General features: G+C 39.6%; 1 protein-coding gene across 3 annotated transcripts in view; it reads left to right on the forward strand.

The window, feature by feature from the left end:
- Prdm5 (PR/SET domain 5) overlaps positions 1–23,837 on the forward strand; it is a 159,520-nt gene that overhangs the window by 130,228 nt on the left and 5,455 nt on the right. For all 3 annotated transcript variants that reach the window (XM_021165000.1, XM_021164998.1, XM_021164996.2), the window contains one exon: positions 19,846–19,950. In XM_021165000.1, coding sequence (XP_021020659.1) covers positions 19,846–19,950 — 105 coding nt within the window. The remainder of the gene's footprint in view (positions 1–19,845; positions 19,951–23,837) is intronic.

The following is a 23,837-nucleotide window of genomic DNA, read 5'->3' on the forward strand; positions in this document are numbered from 1 at the left end:
AGGGAAGTGGGGGGCGCTATGGGGGACTTTTGGGATAGCATTGGAAATGTAATTGAGGAAAATATGTAATAAAAATATTAAAAATCAAAAAAAAAATCACAGAAAAGACAGCTTTAGGATTCTAGTTTAGAGTAGCTTTTGCGTGTCACATATTGTTTCTAAAGAAAAGACTCCAGTCCAGGCATTCTAGATGCCATAGGCTATGAATATAGCAGGTGAACATTTAACAGAAAAGGGGGAAACTTTTGACAAATTTACAGGGTAGCCTTATGATCCCATGGGCAAAGAAACTTTAGTTTTTGTTTGGTTCTCATGGATTCTACTACCACAGTGCATATCATAGCTACCACCCGTCCAATCATCTCAGAAGAATATGATGTGTGTTTTACCTAGTTACAGCTTCATATGATTTCTTCTGCAACCAGAAGACTGCAATATCAAACAATGCAACTCCAGAAAGAACCACATCACAGCCACACCAGCAGACTCAGCCTGAGAAATAGCAGTAAGCTATCATAGGTCACTAAGTAGGTAAACCAAATAATAAACATTAGCAATAAAACCAAAGACACATTAGACAATAAAAAGGTGTATTAACTTGGATGCTGTATTATGCTAGCTAGAGCAAGTATAAGTAGTACACAGTGCTGAATATGTCCAATAGTGAAAATGTGTAGCTTAGTTCTGCTGATTGTTTCTCTGTCTTTAAAAAGATCTACTTGTTTGTTCATGTATTTATTTCTTTATTTTTTTCTTTTACAGCAGAGCTTTTCTCCCTACTCCTGTCTGTCCTAGAACTTGTTATGTAGTCCACACTAGCCTCAAACTCAGAGATCTATCTGTCTCTTGCCTCCCACATGCTGAGATTAAAACCATGGACTATGCCTGGCAACATTCCTTTTAAAGATTGTTTTAAGAATTACGTACATGAGCTGGGCGTGGGGTGCACACCTTTAATTCCAGTACCTTGGAGGCAGAGGCAGGCGGATTTCTGAGTTCGAAGCCAGTCTGGTCTACAGAGTGAATTCCAGGACAGCCAGGGCTATACAGAGAAACCCTGTCTCGAAAAAACAAAAACAAAAACAAAAAAGAATTACGTACTTGAGTCATTATTGTATTTACATATTTCTACTCATTTCTTTCCCTGTTTAGCTCCTCTCCTAGGTTCCCCATAAAGTATGCTCACTTACATAGCTATATTGTTGAGTGTGTGTGTGCGTGTGTGTGTGTGTGTGTGTGTGTGTGTGTGTAAAACTTACTGAGTCTATTTAGTGGAGCTCCTATGTGCATGTGTTTAAGGCAGACCACTAGGGACTGAATAACCTCTCAGTGAGCTTACCCACCCTCTGACAGATCCTGTCTCAGCAGTCATTGATTGCCTGTCATCTGAGAGTAATACTTTTCGAAATTTCTCAAGTGGATGTTAGCATGTCAGCTGGTGCTGCTATTATGCAAGCATAGTGGGGAGAGTTCATGGGTGTAGTGCTCTTATCATGTCTAGAAGATAATTACTCAGAGCAGGTGTTCTGGTCCTCTGGCTCTTGCAGTCTTTCTGACCTACCTTCTACTGGTTTTCCTAAGTCTTGGGTGTAGGAAATGTGGTCGAGATGAGTCAGATGGGGTTGAACGCCCCAAGATCACTCAGTGTAAGAATTTTGAACAGTTGTGAATCACTGTTGCAAAAGAGGCTTTTATGATGAGGTATGAAAGCTATGCGTACTTGTGGGTCTATGAATATGTTATTCAGAACAGGTAATTAGAAACTATTGGTAAAGTTCTTTGCTGAAAACTTTTTGGAATTTAAAGCTAAAGATTTCACTCATAAGACTGCTTTCAATCTTTTAATCTGCTAGAGATCTGTGGCTTTGTTTGTGCCTGAGCATTAGTTTTTTTTTTTTTAATCAGAAGGATTTCTGTAACTGTTTTGGTCTCTTTATTTGCCATGGGTCTATTTAAGTTGATGTTTTCTTCATTCTTTAACTTTGGTTTTTCCCCTGATCAAGTGTTGGGTTCAGACTAAAGCTGAGAAAGGGCCACAAAAATTGTTAAAGGAGAAAGGCAGGCAGCACCCAGTCCTAACCAGCTGTAAATCCCAGGAACCACAGCAAGATGCATATAGTCAGTTAAGTCATGACAAGCAACACATTTATGACCTGTGTGCCTTACTTTACATAATAGGATAACAGCATCTTTTGCTTTAGAGAAAAGTAAAGCTTTTCCTTTCCTCCTTCTCCCAGTGCTGCAGAACTGGTGGTGAATACTTGAGCCTACAACCTAAAGACTCTGCTCACGTCTACTGACACAGTAACAGAAAGGCAAGAGTAAATGTTATTGCACCCACCCCACATCTGTCAAATGGCTTCGGTGGACTGTTGCCACAGCTAAAATGGGCCCAATGTTTTAACTAAAGGATTGGTAGAACTTAGAATTTTTTATAATTTGAACATAGAAATAATGAAAACTACACAGAATTTAATTTCAAGGGACTATTTATAGAATATTTGAAGATGAACAGCAATATGATAGGAATACATGTTATAAGTTGGAAATAAGGTGGCTCATATTTGCCTGTTTGTTTGTTAATTCTGATCATCTCACAGTTCCTTAAAAACTCAAAGCAAAATCCCTGATCTTGGGGATCTCTGACAGTTTCTATTTAATTTTGTTTAGCAATAACTTCAAACAGTTGTTAGCAACTAGGAACTCAAAGACACTCCTTTGACAAATGTGTTTCCAATGGAATCTTTTTAAGATTTGAAAGAATATAATGTCCATGTCACATGTTGTATATAGAAGGAAAGGTTAGGGGAAATTAGGGCAGTCAGATCAGGAGAGGGATGGTGAAACTGGTACAGGAAATGGTGAGAAAAGTCTCCTTGTCAGGAACATAAGAGGAAGGTACTTCAAGAAAAGGTCAGAAAAAGAGAAAGCTTGGTAGAGATAGCTGCACAGGATGACAAGAAAAGAACAGATTAGTTAGCTTTTCTGGGCTGAAACTCAGAGATTGTGAGACCAGCAGAAATGATATAGCACCATGGCAAATGGACAGCAGGCCAGCTGTTAACATCTCTAGGGAAAAGCCCACTCATGCTTTGTCTTAATTCTGGAGTTTTAGAGTATACGTAACCATATTAAAGTTCTGATATGTGCAAGATACACTTGATTGTAGTTGCTTAACTACAGTAGTCTTTGCCTGGAAGAGCATAAGAGGGAGTACAACATGAGTAACCAAGGAAGAGAGTAAAAGGTTAAGTCAGTCGGAATAGTAACATCTCAATGGCGCTTGGAAGGTCTATGAACTGCAGTTTAGGAAATTCTGGCCTACCTAACCCAGACATAGCAATACTTGTGAAGATCAACTTGGATCATGAATCTGCTACTAAATTAAAACCAAAACAAATAAGGGCAGTCAGTCCTGTTAGCTGCCCACTGCCCATAGTTTATAGTTCAGTGGTTGCCTCCAAGTAAGCTGGACTTCCCACCATCTCATCTCTCCGCACACCTTCTTTCCTAAGTACACTGGTTCAGTTGGCTTCAGCTTCTTTCCTAAGTACACTGGTTCAGTTGGATTCAGCCAGTCATGACTACATTCTTTTCTCCAAATTGACCGTATTTGCAAAGTCTGTAGGACTATGTAAAGATAAAATTGAAGCAGTGCAAGCGGTACAGATCTTATTTCCTTACCTGCTCTCTCCCAGGAGAATTCTTTTTTCCTTAAAGCTATTAGCAGACATTACTTTCTAAGCAGCTACCTCTCTGTGTACCACTGGTGCTTTTGATTAACTCTATTGGCCCACACTCTCCACCTTTATATCATTCCTTTTCATGACATCATTCTTAGTTTCCTCACTCACTCCTCCATACACACTTGTCAGATGGTTTTATATTTTGTTCTTATTGCAATTTTTTTCTGTAAAAAGAATTGAGACTCTCTGAATAGATTTTCATCAGCTTTGAAAGGACCAAATTTTACTGCCTGGTCTCAACTGCCAAGAATCCAGATCTAGATATGCCTAGATGCAAGGCAATACCTGTTTTGGACAGTTGGATACTCCACAGAGAAAACACAGTGTGCTTGATGTGAACTGAACAGTGTGAAAGATGAAGCAGCTAACTTATCCCTATGAAAACCAAGCAGAGTCCAGCCAGGGAGTCTGAATGGACCACAAACCATGATTGTGAGCATTCAAGAAAAAGGCGTAGAGGTGGGTAGGCCATGCTATATGACTGAGTGCTGTGTGCAGGGATGTTAAGTTGTGCAGGCCATGCTACATGAGCTAACAGCCATGTGCACTGAAGTGAAGTGTTGTTGGATAAAGGAAAGCCCAAACTAGGAGAGGGCATGGCGTGCTCGGGAGAAGTAGAGCACAGGGTGTGGGGCTAGGCAGGTTCTGCAGGATTGGAGAAGCTTTCTGTACCAAGGCAGGAAGACAAGATTGAGCCCACAGTATTGTAACTCCACAGAAGATGTTATTGGTTTCCCAGTGAAGGAATGAAGCAATAAGATAAGCCATAAGCTTTAGGATTCCCTTGCTTATTAGAAATAAAAGTCTATAAAATAAAAACAGATGTTCACCCCAAATCACTCTCCTTTTCTTGAACTCTTTAAATTTTTTATATTGCATTATTTTTTTTATATTACAAAAGTGGTCTCACAGGTTGAAACTAATAACGTTGTAACTCACTTTCTAAGGCTGTAGTTATTGGTAGTAGTACAAGAACAAGACTATAGGGTGTGTGTTAGTCAATTTTATTTTTTTATCATTGTGACAAAATCCCCGAGATAAGCAACTGAAAAGGAGAAAGACTGCTCCTGGTTAGTGAGAGACTAGACTAGAGCCAGTGGTGGTGTGGGCCTGTTGCTGTAGGTCTGTGTAGCGGCAGGACATTACAGTGGGGAGAGAGAGAGGAAGTGTGGGGACTGCCGTCTTAATTAAGGGCAGTGATTTTTGTTTCTTTCACTAGGGCACCATCTCTCAGTTGGACTAGAAGCCAGAAATCCAATCCTTTTAAACATTGCCTTTGAGGGCATTTACAATTCAATCAGCACACAGCATTTCTACAACTTTTAAAAATACAGTGGGACTTGATCATGACGTAGTTCAAGCTGAAGTCATTGGAAGCACGTGAGTTGACAGCTGATCCTGTCCCTGATTTTAGTGAGACCTTAATGGAAAATGTGTCAGTGACATGATGTACCTAATTATATTAAGAAACTTGCTTTCTGTCAGCTTGTCTTTGGCCTTATTTTGTTTGAAATAAACAGGAGCTGAGTAAAAGCGTAAGGGAGAGCAGGCGTATTATACCATTACCTAGCTGTTTGGTATTTCAAACAGTGATGTCATTTTTAAATGTCTCATTTTGAGTTTACCACATATTATTTTGCACTTACTTACCTCAGAAATCAATGTTCCTGTTGAATAAGGAATCTGGTTCCTTAGTTTAAGGTATTGGATACATAGGATCTATTTAAGAGCTAGGAATTAGTATTTAGTAATACTATGACAATTTGTCCCCTTGGTCTTTGAAGATTAAAGACTTTATAACTATTAATCTAGAAAAGATAAAATTGCAAGAATACACAAATCACAAATCAATTCATATTATTTAATGTTAGATGTAAATAAGTATATTTTAAAATGAATACACAGATATTTACTATTAAATGTGTCAATAATGCACCCAGTTGTACTTACATGTCCAAGCCAAATCAGGAAATCACAACAGTCATATGAACTACATATGCAGTATTAAGAACAGAAAAATAAACCAAGATATCATTTAAAACTGTCTTTTTAATGTTGATCTACTAATCGTTCAGACAACTTCCATCTTGTCATCAAGAGTAGAGTTGTTCCTCTTTAAAGTTTAAAATAAAATTACATAATTTTACACCTTCCAACATGTCCCATGGTTCCAACCTCCCCACTCCAATTCATGGCTTTTTAAAAAATTATTATTGCTACTACATATATGCAAATAAATACATAAATGTACCCTAAAAGTCTGTTTAGTGTTACTTGTGTGTATGTTTTTAGGCCCAACTACTTGGTAATGGATGACCACTTACAGGGGTCACTTAAATGACTGCTTCTCCATTTGTCAGCAGTCACTAATTGGTGGTTGCTCTTCACCTAGGTGTGAAGCCCTATGAGTTTTTCTCCATCTGTTTTGGAATGTCAGCTAATGTTGTCATTATTTAAGTCTTGTTTAAGAAGCTCTATTGTTGATATTATATAGGTATAGATTCCTTCTTCCTCTGACTCTTACAATCTTCTGGCCCTATTTTCTGTGATATTCTCTGAGCCTTAGGTATAAAGGTTGTGTTGTATATCTGTCCACTGGGGACAGACATCCCTTGGTTAGTTAGTTGTTCTCTACATTTGACTAATCATGGCTTTCTGTAATGGTTTCTTTCTGCTTCAAAAAGGAAGTTTTTTTAAATAAGGATGAAAGGGATAAATAACACGAAGGTATTTGAAACAGCTATAAGGAGTCATTATTTTATGTTTACCTAGAATTACATGACATGTGTGTGTTTATATGTGTGTGTAACTATAAGTGTACATTATATATTTTTAATGAAGTTATGCCACTTGTGATGATTCTGCCTCTCCCAAAAGGAACCTAACAAAAACCCAGTACAGGCATGAAAAACCTCCATTTGAGTTATTGGTCAGGGGAGTCCAAGAGACTCCAAATCAATATAGGCTATTACTGTTTCACTTGGTTGCCTTCCAGAAGTTGAAGGTCCCTATTGTTGAAGACATCACACTCCTTGAACAGAGGACCAGGAGATTTGAGCTGGATGTAATCCCAAAGCCTCCTTCTGAAGGATGAGTTTTCATCATACCAGAAGGTTCTGTGCAAGCTACCAAGGGAAAAACGCAATCAATAGTCCAACCCAGTTGTGACCCCTATGAACTGCAACGGTAACCAGAATGGAAAGAGATCCTGGCAGGTGCATAGTGATGTTTATACTTGACTTTCAGGTCCTTAAAAGGATGGGGAAAAGGCCTGGTAGGATAAATCCAGGCAAGTTCCAATGCTAGCCAGGTCACAGATCTTAGAGAAGAACACACACTGCTATGTAACTGAAACAGTGTAATTCCTAAGGACAATCTAAATTCTTGTCCATATTTCCATAAGTACGTGTAGCTCTCTCCCCCATCACAGTTGTTCCACTTAAATGCTACCCTCACCTCAAGACAGGACAAGATCAGTTTAAAGGTCTCATCACAGAACCATTAAAGTTAGCTGGTTCCTGTCCGCACTACTGTGACCATTACTTCCTGTCATTCATGGTTTGTCGAAATGACAGAAAGTCTAGGTTTCTATTATTAAAGGAAAGAGAATAAATATTTACGTTTGCCAAATTTGCCTACACCAGCTCTCTAGACCTATGCAGGTTTTCTTGTTAACTGAAATGTCCTATATTATGTTGCTAGCTAGCATCTCCATATGGAAATAAAATTATAAAAACAAACAAAGCCCAGTGCTTAGTTAAATCATGTTCTCCCTTATTAACCAATCATTGAGTCCTTGGCCAAGGACTTTGTCTATGAATGGTTACTGTATATTGCACGTTTTACTGAACGGACCTCAGTAGGTCGCTGTCTCTTTCACATTACAGAATCCTGGAGCAAAAAGGGGCTGCTGTTCAGTTCCAGGCCTAGCTGTCTCCTCAGTGCACTGCGGGAACTCACTAAGCATCTATTGACCTGGCTGTAAGGCACAGAAATCTAAATTTGGGTGTCAGGAATATATTTGGGTGTTTCCAGTTCAGGGACACTCCAGCAGCTCCGGGTCTGACCCAAATTCGTCCTTTTAAGGGCCTGTGTAGCACAGTGCCATAGAACAACTTCATGTCCCTCTGTAGTCCCCATGTCGTAATTTATCAGCTGTTTCAGGGATGCATACTAAGTCCTGTAAAGCTGGTCCAGAAACAAAGAATCCTTGCAGAGCAGCTTGGCGATTTAGCTCAAATCAATTCTATAAATATTTAGCATTTATGCTGATTGCTGCCTTCCTACCACCATATTATCTTTAGACTTTAATAATATACTGCAAGATTAAATGGAAAGTGCGGCCCATGATGTCTGAGTTTCCCTTTGTTTTATGAAAGGCAGTATATGGCTAATTTTCAAAGAAATAGACATTATTCTTAGGAAAATAATATGATTTTCTATACTATTTCCTTTCTAAACAGAATTTTACTTCGTTTCCACTCTATTCAGAGAGCTCTAATTACCAAAGCATCATAGGAATCTTGAAATAAAGACATCTATTTATATAAATCCCCATCGATTAATAGATGCCAGAAGGGATGGTACACTGCATGAAGCTCATACATAACTTCTTTTTTTCTTTCTTTTCTTTTTCTTTTTTTCTTTTTTGTAAAGTTATCTAATTACATTTTTTTAAATCTCTGCGGCTTTTTTCAGTTTAGAATTGTGGTATTTATTAATATGCATATTGTGGGTTACAAAGAGATAAAAGTTATTTAAGGTAAGGTATAGATAACCTTCCAGGGGCCTTCTTGTGAGCCGTTTGTAAAGGTGACACAGGTATACTATTAAAATTCATGTTAAAATTCAAAGCTCAGTGAAGGATATGGTTTATTCGGAGTCACCCAGAAGTAATCACCATCAAGAGTAAAAATTAGATATCTTTGTGATGTTAATTTTTTATTATATCTCTATGTAGCGTGAAATATTAAGGAACAATCCACACTTTGCGGAAGGCACCAGTGGACAGGCCGGCCTGGCCTGTTCTCATCTCGTCAGCCTTTCTGACCCAGACCTCCGAAATCTCTACACCCAGCTTGCTAAGCTCTCACTGGCAGGCCATCGCCTCGCCAGCCCCACGCTTCCAAATTCTCACGGCCTTTTGGGGTGCATTTCTCGCAAACCCACACTTTGCAGCCATCCGTACCTTTCTCTCTGGAACCCAGTTGAGCCGCCCTGTAAAGGAAAACACCACACAAACTTAGTTCAGAATCAGCAGGTACTCAGTCGCTGAATGCAGCAACTAGCATCCTAATTTTGTAAGCTATTCTAAGTATTCGCCTCCTGTGGCATCTATCATCTAAACAAGGGCCTCTTGTTAGCTACAATTTGTCCTCTAAGCTCTCTCTTTTTCCTGCCTCTCTACTTCTGTTCTCCGACCTGGAAGTCCTGCCTACTCCTTACCCAGGGATTAGTTCCTAGAAATCTTTATTCATTAGGGGAAGGTTCACAGGATATCACCTGAGTAAGGGATTCTCTCCTCATACAAGGCAGCCCCTCTAGGGGAAGTGGGATTAGCATCATAATAAAAACAGCACCAGGGCTAGCCACACATCTATACAGTTATCACACTGTTATACTGTACTGCGTTCTGTAGTATATAAACCAGTTTCTTAGAATTAGCGTCAGTTTCTCCTTCAGCTCCATAACTACAGTAGGTCATAGGTCAAGTTGATATAAGAAAATGGCCCTGTGATCCAGCCTCTGAAGGAACGCTTGGACCCATTTGTCACATTCTGTCAATATTATAGAATTTGGAAAGTGCCTGGATTTTATTATTGGTAGTATTCCAGTTCCATGAAGAAAACTGAGACCTTAAGAATTTAGGTTCTCAACCTTCCTAATTCTGCAACCCTATAATACACTTCATGTTGTGGGTATTATAACTCCCCAACCATAAAATTATTTTGTTGCTACTTCATAACTATAATTTTGCTACTGATATGAATCATAATATAAATACAGTTATGCAGGATATTTTGATATGTGACACACATGTTGAGAACCTCTGATTTGGGCATCTATTTGGGCTTCCGTGTAAAATGTAAATATGGATGTCTTCATTTGCTCTCTAAAGGAAGCCACTAGTTATTCAGCGTTTGACTGTTCCTATGCTGAAGTCAGATCTGGTCCTGAGCAATACAAGGACTCTTGCTTTGTATTTCTTTACTTGATGGATAGATCAAATCTATGTGCTCTGTGATAGTCATCTTTTATAACCAAGGAAACTGCTTCCTGCTGTGGTCCTAGATTCAAACATTTCTGTGCAGGCTTGGGTTCCTCTACTTCTGAGGAGCATATAAATATGATGCTCAGAAAAGTAATTGTCTAGCCAGCTCTGTTCTCAATTATAGATTGCCTTTTATAATCATACACATGAGAATTCCCAGTCAAATTATATACACTAGATAAATGTCCTATATGGCATGTCTCCCTAATAGGAATTATGAAGTTCAGATGTCATGTGTTCATGTGATATTAGTTCCTCTCTAGAGAATACTCAAATGTAGATAATAAAAGTCTCCTAGAGACATCCAAGGTAAATTTAGTAGAACATTAGGTAAGATGTTGTCTGATTGGCAAATGGACGAGAATTTACACCATACACTCACATCTGTAATCCCAGCACCCAGGATGTTAAGGCAAGAGGACTGCTGCTAGTTCAAGGCCAGCTTGGCTTACATAGTAAATTCGATGTTAGCCTGAACTATAGTGTAGGGTACTGTCTCAAAAATATGTGCATACATTCATGTACACAGAGAGACAGGGGAGGAGAGGGGAATGATGGAGGGACAGAGAGGAGAGAATGGATACAAGAGAGCATTCACTGAAAGAGGCCAAGAAGCCTGTTTTATATCATGAAGATTTGATACTAGTAGGTGTATGTGGAGTCAATAATGTATGCATGTGCAATTTAACTTCTTATATCAGTGCATGTTCAAGGCTGTGCATGGAAATAATAGAAACCAGGACTGAGGACAGATTTCCAAACACATTTCATCACCAAATGTTATTTGTCTATATTTTAAGGTCATATCAGACAGATGCACTGTTTTCCTAAGGATTTTTTTATGGAATTATGATTTACAGTGATTGTGATGGAACTGATTGCTTGTGTCCTTGATGCTGGATTGTAACATGCATAGATTGCTAGTTTCAGATTTGCTGTTCTGGAAACCATAAAGTGGGGAGCAGGATGGCTGGGAGCACTCTGGAGATTGGCAATCAGATCTGAAGTCATTTACCCCTGGGTCAGTGGTTGACATAGGGCAAATTGCTAGTGACATAAACCATTCAATCAAGGACTAGTTGTCACAAAGTCAGATACTCCTCGGTGATTCTTTTCTGCTTTGCTAAGAAATGCCAGACTTCTAAGAAGCTCCTTAAACATCAGGACTACCTTGAGATTTAACAAGTACCTGTCCATACTCACCCTAATGTCTATGACACTAGCCATGGCCCAAGTTCCTGACTACCCAACATATTAATACACAGCAGGCTGCATGTTGTAGCAGTGAATCTAAAACCACTCTCTGTTACATTGGATTAGTTTCATTAGAGCTAAAACTTTGCTGTTGCTACACCTCATAACTGTTTGTATCCATGTATTTATGAGCATAAGTACATATGCACCTTCACCTTCCTGCGATGCCCATTTCCTGCTGCTGCCTCCCTTTAGTGAATGGATACACTTGGCTCTCCATGATAGAGTACATCCAGTTTAATACTTTGCTGCATTGTACTTATTGTGCCTATTTGGCTGTGTAGAGGCACCAGTCTAAAGGATCAAACCATGTGTCTTTAGACGTGTAAGCAGAGATCGTGTCAATGCCAAAAACAATGACATTCCACCTAGAAACAGTCTTTAACATCCAGGGCAATTTATCACCAGGTAATATATTACTCATAGACTGAATTTTGAATTTTTAAAGTATTTCATTTCTATCTTTATTTCCCCATTGGCTAGACATGACCGAGCCCTTGACCTCTATCCTTTGCTGAGGCTCCCAAATGCTAAATGTTCCTTTTCATGTAATACTGAATTTCAAGTCTCAAGGGTCTGCTGATTTCCCTCATAGTTCTCATTTGGGACCTATAGATATATATCCTGTTTTGGAAGTTGGTGGTGTATAATATCTTGAGAGATGAGATACATGCTCATTGAATTCTCTGAGTTCCTGAGCCTCACCGTAGCTTCTTTCTCTGTGCAAAATCAAAATTATATTAACTGGATCTTCTGTTGAGTGTGTTGTTTATGAGGACTTGCCATGAGAATACCTGGTAGCTAGTAAAACAACAATCCCAACCACAGCTATGTAAAGAGAGAGACTGGGGACAGGTGATGCATTTGGTCATTCCAAATTAGGGGTATTTGGACATTGTCTTGCTCTATAATCATGACCATTCTGTTTTTCTGAAAAAATAAGCTTTCTTAAATATAGAACTCTCAGAGTCAAATCCATGCTAGTCCTGGACAAATATGCAAAGTTGTCACATCTATGGTAGTTTTTGAAATGAATTAACGAGTGTCTTCATAAGGAGACAAAGACAGCCTAAAGCAGGTTGGAAGAAAGTGCTAGATCTTAATTTTCCAGAACTGAAATTAGGAGGTTGATGAGAAATGAAATATATACCTCCTTGATGAGTTTTGTGTAATATCCCTAGATATAATGGAAAGTTTCCACAAATCCCCATTTGTGAAACAACGTCACAACATCAGAGGACTCTGAGTTCGAGGCCAGCCTATTCTACAGAGTGAGTTTCAGGACAACCAGGCTACACAAAGAAACACTGTCTCTAAAAACAAATGAAACAAAAGAGAAGAGACAGTGACCAGGAGATGAGGATGGCAAGGTGGCAGCTCTTCTTACATGTTAGTGTTCCCTGTGCAGAGACGGTCTCTCTAAACCAAGCACCAGACAGAGCTAAAGCAACAGATCTGTGTATACAAAAGTGGTTCAAATTTGAGGTGCCATTCCATGGTATTTTCTGTGCCTTGTATCTTAATAAAAATAAACACATTGGCTTAAACCAGTGTTATACCTAACACATTCTGAAAGAGTTAGGCAGTTTCTAATAGCCCGGAGAGTTCATAAATAGTCTGTGTCAAATTTTCTTCCTTAAACAAAAGCAACCAGAGACACATACTACTATGGAAATGCATTTTGTCTGCCCAAGTCAGTGATTGACTCTTCACTTGTCCTGTTTCTTCCTTGTGCTTCCATGTCAATTGGACTGTGAAGCTTCATCTTCATTCTTTGGGGAAAGAGCTAACTAAACATCTCCTGAGTGCTGATCTTAGATAACTAAGTTCCTTCTGTCATTAAGATTACAGGCTGTAACTGACTTCGGATGGGATAAAGGATTGAGGAGTGGGAGGGGTTATAGTAACAGAATCTTTTCTGTTTAGAACGCTGTTCCTTCCAAGTGGCAGCTGAGGGAAACCCAGGGATGATGCCTACCATCCCTAGGCTGAGTCCCATCTAAGTGGAACGTTGCTTGAGCCTGTCATTCCCGACTTAGGGGAATTCAGAGGGTAACTGGACATTGTCTTGCTATAATATCATGACCCTTCTGTTTTTCTGAAAAATAAACTTTCTTAAATATAGGACTGTCAGGGTCAAATCTAGGCTAGTTCTGGACAAATATGCAGAGTTGATCACACCTATGGTAGTTCTTGAAATGAATTCATGAGTGCCTTCATAAGGAGACAGAGACAGCCTGAATCAGGCTGGAAGAAAGTGCTACTCCTTAATTTCCCAGAACTGAAATTAGAAATTTGATGAGAAGTGAAATACCCACCCTTTTGGTGAGTTTTGTGTAATATCGCTAGATATGATGGAAAGTTTCCACAAATCCCCATTTGTGAAACAACAGTGAGCTCAAATTTACTTACAGTTAAAAAAAAAAAGTTGGGTAAACACAGTAAAAAGTGAACTCATTAATTCTCTGAATTTAAATTGTTGTAAAGTTGCCCTCAGACTTTAAAAATGTTATTTTCAGATGATATATGAAAATACCTTCACTTATTATAGTAATCTTATTCTTTTTTAAGACATTTATGGTTTTTTTAAGCATTTTTTGACTTTGAGTTAACTCAGATCTAGTAAGATCTCTACCAGGTTAGCTCTGAATCCTCACCTGTGCAAACAGACATGCTAGTTGGAGCTTTTTTCTCCGCAGAACTTTCTAAACTTGAAAGAAATGCATTTCTGCTACTAGCTCCCTGCCATCTGTGCAGTGTTCACTCATCAGTATGACTTCCTCTGACTTTTGCCCACTGCTGATGGCTTCGTTTTACCTGTTGACATGAACTTGGCTGCTTTGAATACCCTGCTGGTCATGGAGGAATTAGCCACATGTGCAATAGCAGCTTTGTGCTATGCTCATATTATTTTCAGAGTGGAGTAATCGGAGAAGTATGTTATTTCTTTAGAATTAGGTATTCCTCTTGTAAGGATTTGCATTTACATAGTCTCCTTCTCCTACAGACCTCTGAGTAAACTGTGTGGTTTTATGGAGAAATGGATTCCACTTGCCATCATCACATGTCAGACCTGTGCTTGTTAATTTTGGAAGCAGGCAGAATGAATTAATTCATTTCTCTGGGTACAAGTTGGATATGACTCTTAAATATGAGATTTGGTGACTGTGTTGAATTCTATTTTCTGTCATGTGTACATTTCAACAATGCTCCTCATTTATGGGAGTGTGTGTGCTTTGTTGTGTACTATCTCCTCGAACTCAGAACCACGGTCACTTCTCATGCACCCAAGGAAAGCCCTACCTCCAACAGCAGAGTCAATGCCATCTTGACATTGTACAGACATTCCCAAACATGTCTACTAGTTAGAGTCATTAAGAGTCCTTTAAAAGTGCCAAAGCCAGACATACAACCCCAGTATGAAAACTCCTATTTTGGGGGATGGGCTATAGGCATCAGCAATTTTGGAGATCTTCTGTTGATTCCAGCTTCTAAACAGGTATGGGCTTAGGCTTATCCTGAACCAGCTGCCATAATTGAGCTGGGGACCATCCTTCTCTTTCAGAGTAGTGAAGGAAATTTTGAAGTGAACATTCAACAGAATTGGGCTCTCCTGCCAAGGACAGAAGGAAGGAGAAGTGCTTTGTAGGCAGCCCACTATCATGGTCAAACAGTGCTTTGGGGTCTTGGACTACATCCTATTGTGAATTCTGTTCTTTCTACCTGGCAGTGTGACCTTGGGCATATTTTTAAACCATTTCTTCATCTGTAAAGTAAGGGTAACACAGAAAATTACTAGCATTGCGTAACAGATTAATGGAAAGGAGATATATAAGTGTTTCTACCTCTGTGCCAGCTAGCACAAAGCAGGCAGCCCAAAGAGAGGGCAGCAGTGCAGTGGGAGGGAAGTATCAGAGCAGGAGGAGCAAACAGGCCTGGCCATCATTGCTGCTGCTGCAGTTAGCAGCTCAGGATGCGTGTCTTAGAGAAACATGGACCACATTATTGGTTCTCCCCTGTGGCTGCACTTGACATCACTTTGGGAACTTTTAAAGCACCAGTGCCTGGCTATGTCTAATTCAGTGAATGGGGCTTTCTAGGTGTGGGATCCAGGCATCTGTAGTTATGAAATAGATTCCCAGACAAGTTGAGTCATCAGGCTGGGTGAAATGCTTTGGTCTTCCATCGGTACAGAATGAGGGCAGTGTTTAATCTGCTCCCGGTTGTCTTGTTGCTCTGATGACTGACTGGAGTCATGTATGTAGCTCTAGCAAAGCTCATTTTGAACTAGTTTGGATGGCTCTTGCCTGTTTTATGCCTGATAAGCTCCTGTACACCCTCAGTGCATACAAATGGATTTCCTGGTTACCTACTCATTTTACAAATGACTTCATGGACCTCAAGACGGAATGAGTCAGGAAGGGACCAGGTGTCTCCTTACAATTCTTTTATATAAAAGTTTGATTCCATTCACTGTGCTTAGTTTTAGTTTCCTATATGTAGATTGTGCAGTTCATTCTCTTGGTTTATAAGAAGTGTGTTTTCCATTAGCTACAATGCAGAAGCAATTACAGACATGCTGTGTAGAAACCTGCTTTAGATATTCTCCTAGCTTTCAAAGGCTTCCCTAAGAGTTGTAATTTTTAGGTGCTTTGTTTACTAGTCCAAGGGTGTGTTTTGTCATATGTTGAAAGACCACACTGGCTATAAAAATAAGACGGTGAGTAAAAACCCAGAGAAGCTGTAAACATCTGTGAGAGCTTGCTCGGCAGGGCTGCTTGTTAGGGGGAGGCTCAGAACACATTCATTGTGTGCAGCTGGTGATACATGTGCTCTCACAAATGGGGCCATTAAGAGGAGCTGTTAGATATATGGCCAGCTGTCCTATGGGCTATAGATCTGCCCCATTAGCTGGGTGTAATAGAAACTAGAAGGGCCACACTCACAAACTCTCCGCTAAATTGTAGCTCGGATTCTGCACAGACTTGATATTTTAAAGAACACAGTAGTTATCTGAGGACCCAAACTTTGATCCACATAGTCTCTCTTTAGAAACTGGAGATGGAATCTGCCATGCTAAGAGCATTGGTCAGAGCTGGCCTGTGGTCAATGGTCAAGGATACTACAGGTCATGAAAAAGTTGAGGTGCCATGGGAGACCCAGGCACTGGTCTTGCTGCAGACACCTCAAATAACCCTGCAGAAGAATTGGCAGACAGGTCTTGGCTGTGGTCCAGGTGGAAAAAGTCAACCTTGTTACATGTGGTGTGCACACTGTAGGCTCCGTATTTCACCCTGGAAATGCAGGCTCAGGTGTTGGAATAAATGGCCAGTCTGTTGAAAAAAAATGGGGAAGTTTTGCAAATTTTCTGTGTATATAGCAGTTTCCTGTTTAAGAAATCTGCATCGAGTTCACAGTACAGGAATTTTCAGTTGACATTTGTACACACAAATGTGTGAATGCTTGCACATGTATGTGAGCAGAGGTAGAGGTATTGTGGGAATGTGTTCTGGAGGTTGTCAGTTTAATGGCAAGTCCCTTTACCCACTGAGCCATCTCACTAGCCTATATAGTTGGCATACAGTTTTTGCGCCACTTTAAAAATTGTTTTGTTTATTTGACTATTTGTTAATTTAATTTTTATTCACTTTATTTTGTCTTCACGCAATCTCAAGCAGTCCAAGCTGGCCTTCAACTTTAATTGTAGCTGAGAATGACCTTGACACTGGTCCTCCTGCTTCTGCCACTCGTGTGCTGGAATTACAGCTGTGCACCAATATACCCAGCCAGGATTTAAGATGGTCTTTTACATTTAGAGATAAGAATGTGGACTGGGAGATGACTCAGTATATAAAGCATTTGATGTGCACATGTAAGGATCAAAGTTTGGGTCCTCAGCAGCCACAGAGAAGATCAGACAGTCCTAGGAGCCAGTTTATAATCTTAGCACTGGGCAAGATGACTAGCCTGAGTCTGTGAACTCCTGACCAAGGGTGGACCCTTCCTGAGTAAATAAAGTGGAGAACAATCAAAGACCTCCACACATGTGCACCTACATTGCAAGCAATCAGAGACTACCCCCAATAGTAATAAGACATGATTATCCAGGAAAATTCATCACTTTTCTAAACTCTATACAGGGAAAGTGTTAATACATATAAAATACTGTAATCTAGAAAAAAAATTAAATGAAATTAATTTGAAGCAAAAGACAACTTTTATGTCCTAACATAACTTTGTGTTTGTTTGTGTGTGTATATATGTGTGTGTGTGTGTGTGTGTGTGTGTGTGTGTGTATGTGTGTGTGTGAGAGAGAGAGAGAGAGACAGGAGAGAGAGAGAGAGAGAGAGAGAGTGCGCTCTATAAACTTTTTTCTCAAAGGAATTTGCAACAAGGATTATCAACACACAGCTGTTATGCCACAGCCTTCCTAAGTGTCATTGAGAGTTGTTTAAAGAATTTTACATGTTAAGTTGCTGCTCCTCTGTATAGAAGAGCACCCTCACAACTGGCGTTGTGTTGTCTATAAGCAAGGTACTAGGCACAAAGCTCCATAAAGCCACCTTCTGAATGAGCTCTGCCAAATGGTGCCCTGATTAGAGTAAACTAATTAGATGGCTAATTAATTCTGCCACTCACAGATTGCAGAGTTTAATTGATAAAATAGATTGCCTCCAGTTAGTATTGATTCCCAGGTCACAAAGGACAAGCTATTTCTCAATTAGACTGGGTAATCATTCTGAAACAGTGTAAATCAAGAACCTAACCATTTAATGTTAATTAATGTCTAGTTAAATCCAGCTAATGAGTCAGAGTGTGTGATTCATTCTACATATTCCTCTATGAGGACATTAGAGTCAACTCGCAGATTGTGTTCTTAGTCAAGATTCTTAGCAGTGGCCCACTGAAGAATGCCAGGGAGCTTATTATGAGATGCATGCTGAGGATGAGATTTTATCTAAGAGTGGCAAGACATTCACAAGCACAACAGTATTCCTGATACTGTAACAAATGTCTGAGATAATCAGCCTAAAGGAAGAAAAGGTTCATTCAAGGTTCATTTTGGCTCACAGTATTAGAGCTTCTAGTTACTTGACCCTGCACGTTCTGATCCTGTCTCCTGGAGCACATGGTGAAGTCAGGTGTTCACCTCATAGTGGCTAAGGAAGCAAAAAGGAAGAAGATAGCAGAGCCCTACAGTTCATTTCAGGGAATACCCCTCTCTCCAAAAAAGTGAGCTAATCTTCTTCTCCCAGCTTAAGTATCTTATAATTTACTAAGTTTTCACTATAATAGGGTTCCTTGTTGACAGTCTGTACTGTCTTAGCCACCATGGTCCTCAGTGAACCTAAGGGGAAGTGAATCAGAGAGGGACATTAAATTGCCTTGTAGCCTTGGTCCCTATGCATGGATTCTTGCTACACAGGAAGGGGATTCCAGGGACAATGAAGGCTTCACAGTTCTCAAAGAACAGGTTGGAACATGCCTATCCTGCCATCACCTGTGGTACCTTGCAGTATCAGCCTGGCCACTTGTCTATCTGTGCTTGACTAGTGAGGGTAGATGGTTTGCAATGAGGCAGGTTAGTAGTAATGAGATGTTAGCAAGTAGGATGAGGGGTACTGGGTCTGGTTCACTGTAGCTACTTGCTGAATCAGGAATCTCCAGTATGCACTCTCCTGCTCTCCCTACTCTTCTATAGATCCAATCCTTTTCAAGGGGAGCATCAGGTGACTAGGAAATCTGGGCGCTTTGCTCCCTTGTCAGAGGCATACTTAGGAGTCTCTAGGAGAAAAACAAGAAAAGTCTCACTTAGAAATATTTATATATATATTTAATAAAAAGAACTCTATACCAGGAAGGAAAATGTTTGGTAATCAAGATTAAAAAACATATCAATCCAAGGTGAATTCTAGCTTTTTAAATTTATCTTCAAATCTACATAGAAAGTTAGGTTCTGAAATATTCAATCTGGAGATTATAATAATTGCATCATTTAGGTGAGGGGCCCTCAGCTCTCTTAGGTGATAATACCCAAAATGCCATAGTAAAATTCAATGGTGCTTCTAGGCTCAAAGAAATAATTAAAGCTGGATCACAGCACCCAGAGAATTAGCAGAGGACAGACCCTGGGTCGTCCTTGTCAGGCACTTTCAACTAGTAGATTAGAGTGTCCAGATTTGATTTGTGTGTCTGTTGATGCTGCTCCTAACTCTGGGTTGCATACTATTTGCATTCATATTCTACTCATCATGGTTTTCTAGCAGCAAATAAATTGTGATTTTCTTCAGGATATCTTCCAGTATCTGATTCCATGTGTTCATTAGTATTTCTTGTGAGGTTTGGAAACAGCTCATCTCACCCTGCGCATTTGCTGCAGCACGCTGCACACCTAGAGGAGGGCATCTTCCCCCTCAGCAGCCACTTTTCTGTGGAGGTTCAGCACTCAGCCAATCAGCCATCTTTCCATGGAGCCACAGCACTCAGCCAATCCGCAGTCACCTTTCCATGGAGGCTCAGGACACAGCTACTAGGGCTCTTACCTTCTTGGTGCTCTCTTCCCTTTACCTGCAGGAGAAGCCCTACCAGTGCTCAGAGTGCAGCAAGGCCTTCAGCCAGAAGCGGGGCCTGGATGAACACAAGAGGACACACACAGGAGAAAAGCCTTTTCAGTGTGACGTGAGTTGGGAATCTCCCTTTCTTCCCTGGTATTCCGTGGTAACCAGTAGGGCTGTCTTTGTCTGTGTATGCGTTTGATTTGTGTGTCTGCTGGGCTGTTCCTAACTCGGGGTTGCATACTCTTTGCATTCATATTCTACTCACCATGGTTTTCTAGCAGCAAATAAACTGTGATTTTCTTCAGGATATCTTCCAGTATCTGATTCCATGAAGCTGTTCTTCCAGGGTGTAAATTTGGCAGAGTTTGAGACAATTCAGTTAGACCCAAGTCTTTGACAAGTTAGTGAATCAGTAGAATTATTATGACCAAAATATAATGCATGTGTGCCTGAAATTCTTTTTAAAATTAGAATATAAAAACTATATTTAGCTAATCATAGATGTTAAGTACAAACTGAGTTTTCAGAATATGCATATAAATTACTTTAGGTTAAACAAAATGCTACTTAGGACATCTTCTATCTAGGATATTTGAATTGAAACAAAATAAGTTGGTATTGCTGTTTACACTATTTTTGAAGGGAAAAAGTACTACTGTGCTTGGTAAACTTAATAAAAGCATTGATTGGGGGAAGTGATTTCATCATCAGTGGTTATTGGTTATGTCAGTGGATCAACCCAAATGTTAAAGAAGACACCAGGGTGCATGTCATTCACACACACACACACTCACACTCACACAAAATAAAAATAATATATATATGTGTATCAGAGTATCAGTGGAATTTAATTAAAATTGTGATGTATGAAATAGCTCAGCACAACAAAGTCATTGTGAATGCTGAGTTTACTGAAGAGCATAATCCCATCAGCAGGTTCCAGAGGAGAACATGTGGTCCAAGGAGTCCCTGTGAAGGAAAATTCACAACTGCAGGCAGGATTCTTTCCCTGCCCTATGAAGTGTCAAGCAGGCTAAAGCAACAGTATGTTCTTACTCATAGGTACCTACATCCTGGCACACTGTGGGCAATCTCACCTGTAGGGAAAGAAGTGCATGCGTATAGAACATGGTCCTGAGATGGAGCAGCTTGGTAATTCCATGTGTCTTGATTCTTTTCATAGAGACAGAAGCAATTCAAGTGACTTGAATGTACAACTACACAAATAACCTTTTCAGACCTGAAATACTCTGCCAGTGGCATATGGCTCTTTGCTTCCATCATACTCAACCTACCTCTGACACCCCCAGAACAGTTTTGTTGAGCATTTCCCTGGGTGAACTGTATTAGAACCTACTTCTCCAGGATTCCAATCTAGACTGCAAACTAGGAAACTGGCAGCTTTCTGGGACTTCCTTTAACTCTCACATCAAATTGGGTCTGCTCAGAGAGGCAATCCTTGACCTTTCCATGGGGGACAGCCACTCTTGGACTAAGCCACGCTAATAAATCGTGTGTGTGTCACACACACATAAATTTAGATGTATATAACATTTGCATAAGCATAGTTATATAACATACATACATGTAGATATATATATATAACTTATATATGTTATATATTTGTTAATCCTATCAGCTCTATTTCTTCAGAGAATTCTGATTGAGACAGTCCTTGGGATGAAGCTCAAATCATAATGCTTTGCAGCAAGGACTGCTGAAGCATCTTACTTGCTCTGATGTGTTTACTTAACATAAAATTAGCCATTTATAAATATTTGGAGTTCGGTGGAATTTAGTACATTATCCTTGTTGTGTAATCACATTTATGTGGCTTCAAAGCATTTTTCTTTAACCAAAAAAAAATAAAATAAAATAAAATAAAAAGAAAGAAAGAAAGAAAGAAAAGAAAAGAAAAAAGAGAAAAGCCCACTTCATTAAGCTGCTTCTATGCCCTGAAAACCATTACTCTGTTTCATTTTTACGGATTTCTTTTTCCTGTGTATTTCATATAAATGAATTTATACAGTATCTGACATTTGAGATTGACTTCTGTCTCAGTGTGGCAAGCATCTGCAGGCTATTCCTTTCCATGATGAGGATACCCTGTTGTGTTAATATCAATCTGTCCATTGATAGTCATTTGATGTTTCTGCTTTTGCTGTTTGTACTAATTGGCTGTGGCAGGCATGGGTGTTTGTAAAATTGTTGGGGTACCTGTTTTCATTTCTTTGGGGGATGGAACATCTGAGTTGTATAGTAATTCTGTGTTTATTCTTTTTTTATTGAAAATATTTTTTCCCTACAGATTATTGTAATCAAGGCTTCCCCTCTGTCATGTCTCAGGTCCTTACTGCCTTTCTACCCATGTAATTCCATGCCTTCTTTCTCTCTCTTTAGAAAACAAAGAAGCCAATAAAACACAAAAATATAAACCACACATACACACACACACACACACACAAAACACACACGTGCAAACACAAAACCCCACAAAATTGAAAAGATAATATATAAGAAAAACACATGTAACATAAATATGTCTGAAAAAAATTATTAGGAGATAAAGTCTCTCAAAATATCACTGAGTTCCTTTTGTGTTAGCCTTCGACTGCTGGCTGGGTGTGGGGCCTCCACTGAGTATGGCTTGTATATCCAGCTAGCCACTGGAGCTAAATCATGTTATAGCACTGTATAAGGATTCTGGGTTTTCCACATCCTTGTGAGTTTTTAGTAAACACCTTTGATTATGTTGATGAAGTTTTCTGAACAGGCATTTGTTTTCAAACCAAATACTTCTGAATTTTATCAAGTACTTTTTCAACATCCATATGACCATGTTTGTCTTTTTCTTTGTTCTAGTAATGTGAAGTGACCCTGTTGGTTTTCTTTTTGTTTTTTTTTTTTTAATTTATTTTTTTACATTATTTTCTTCATTTACATTTCAAATGCTATCCCAAAAGTCCCCCAGACCCTCCCCCTCCCCACTCCCCTACCCACCCACTCCCACTTCTTGGCCCTGGCGTTCCCCCATACTGAGGCATATAAAGTTTGTAAGACCAAGGGGCCTCTCTTCCCAAAGATGGCTGACTAGGCCATCTTCTGATACATATGCAGCTAGAGACACGAGCTCCGGGGTTACTGGTTAGTTCATATTGTTGTTCCACCTATAGGGTTGCAGACCCCTTTAGCTCCTTGGGTATTTTCTCTAGCTCCTCCATTGGGGGCACTGTGTTCCAATAGCTGACTGTGAGCATCCACTTCTGTGTTTGCTAGGCCCCAGCATAACCTCAAAAGAGACAGCTATATCAGGGTCCTTTCAGCAAAATCTTGCTGGTGTATGCAATGGTGTCAGCATTTGGAGGATCATTATGGGATGGATCCCTGGGTATGGCAGTCTCTAGATGGTCCATCCTTTTGTCTCAGCTCCAACCTGTTTGTTTTCTTATTTGATCCTCCGTTGCAATCTTTAAATGATCCCTACTTGGTCATGGCTTAGAATTCATTCAATACAGTTTTGTTAAATGTGCTTGTTTCATTTGTGTGTGGCACATGTGCGCACATACATGAGTGTTTGTGGATGTGTGTATCTCAATCCATAAGTGTTAATCTCTACTTTGCTTTGTTTTTAATGTATTCATCTGGCTTTAGTAACAAGGCTGTGCTAACTCCAGGTAATCCATTTTAAAAGTGCCCTTCTCACTTTAGGAAAGAGACATTGCTGTAACTGTGAATATTTGGTAGAATTCATCCTTTAGTCCTAGACTTTATTATTATTTGATTTGATTCAATGCCTTGATGTTTTATAGAACAGTTGAGCTGTTGTTGTGCTTATTTTTTTTAAGCGAGTGGCAAACTGTAAAATAAAATTCATTTACCTCCTGGACTGCAGGACTCTGTCTTCGTATGACCCCTCATCTGTCAATTCTCTTATATCTGTGTCTCTATACCCCTGTTGCCACTTCCATCTTTCTCTCGTAGCCATCATCTGATGAGGCAGCAAATCTG

Source organism: Mus caroli, chromosome 6 (assembly GCF_900094665.2).
Source record: "Mus caroli chromosome 6, CAROLI_EIJ_v1.1, whole genome shotgun sequence".
NCBI classification, from domain to species: Eukaryota; Metazoa; Chordata; class Mammalia; order Rodentia; family Muridae; genus Mus; species Mus caroli.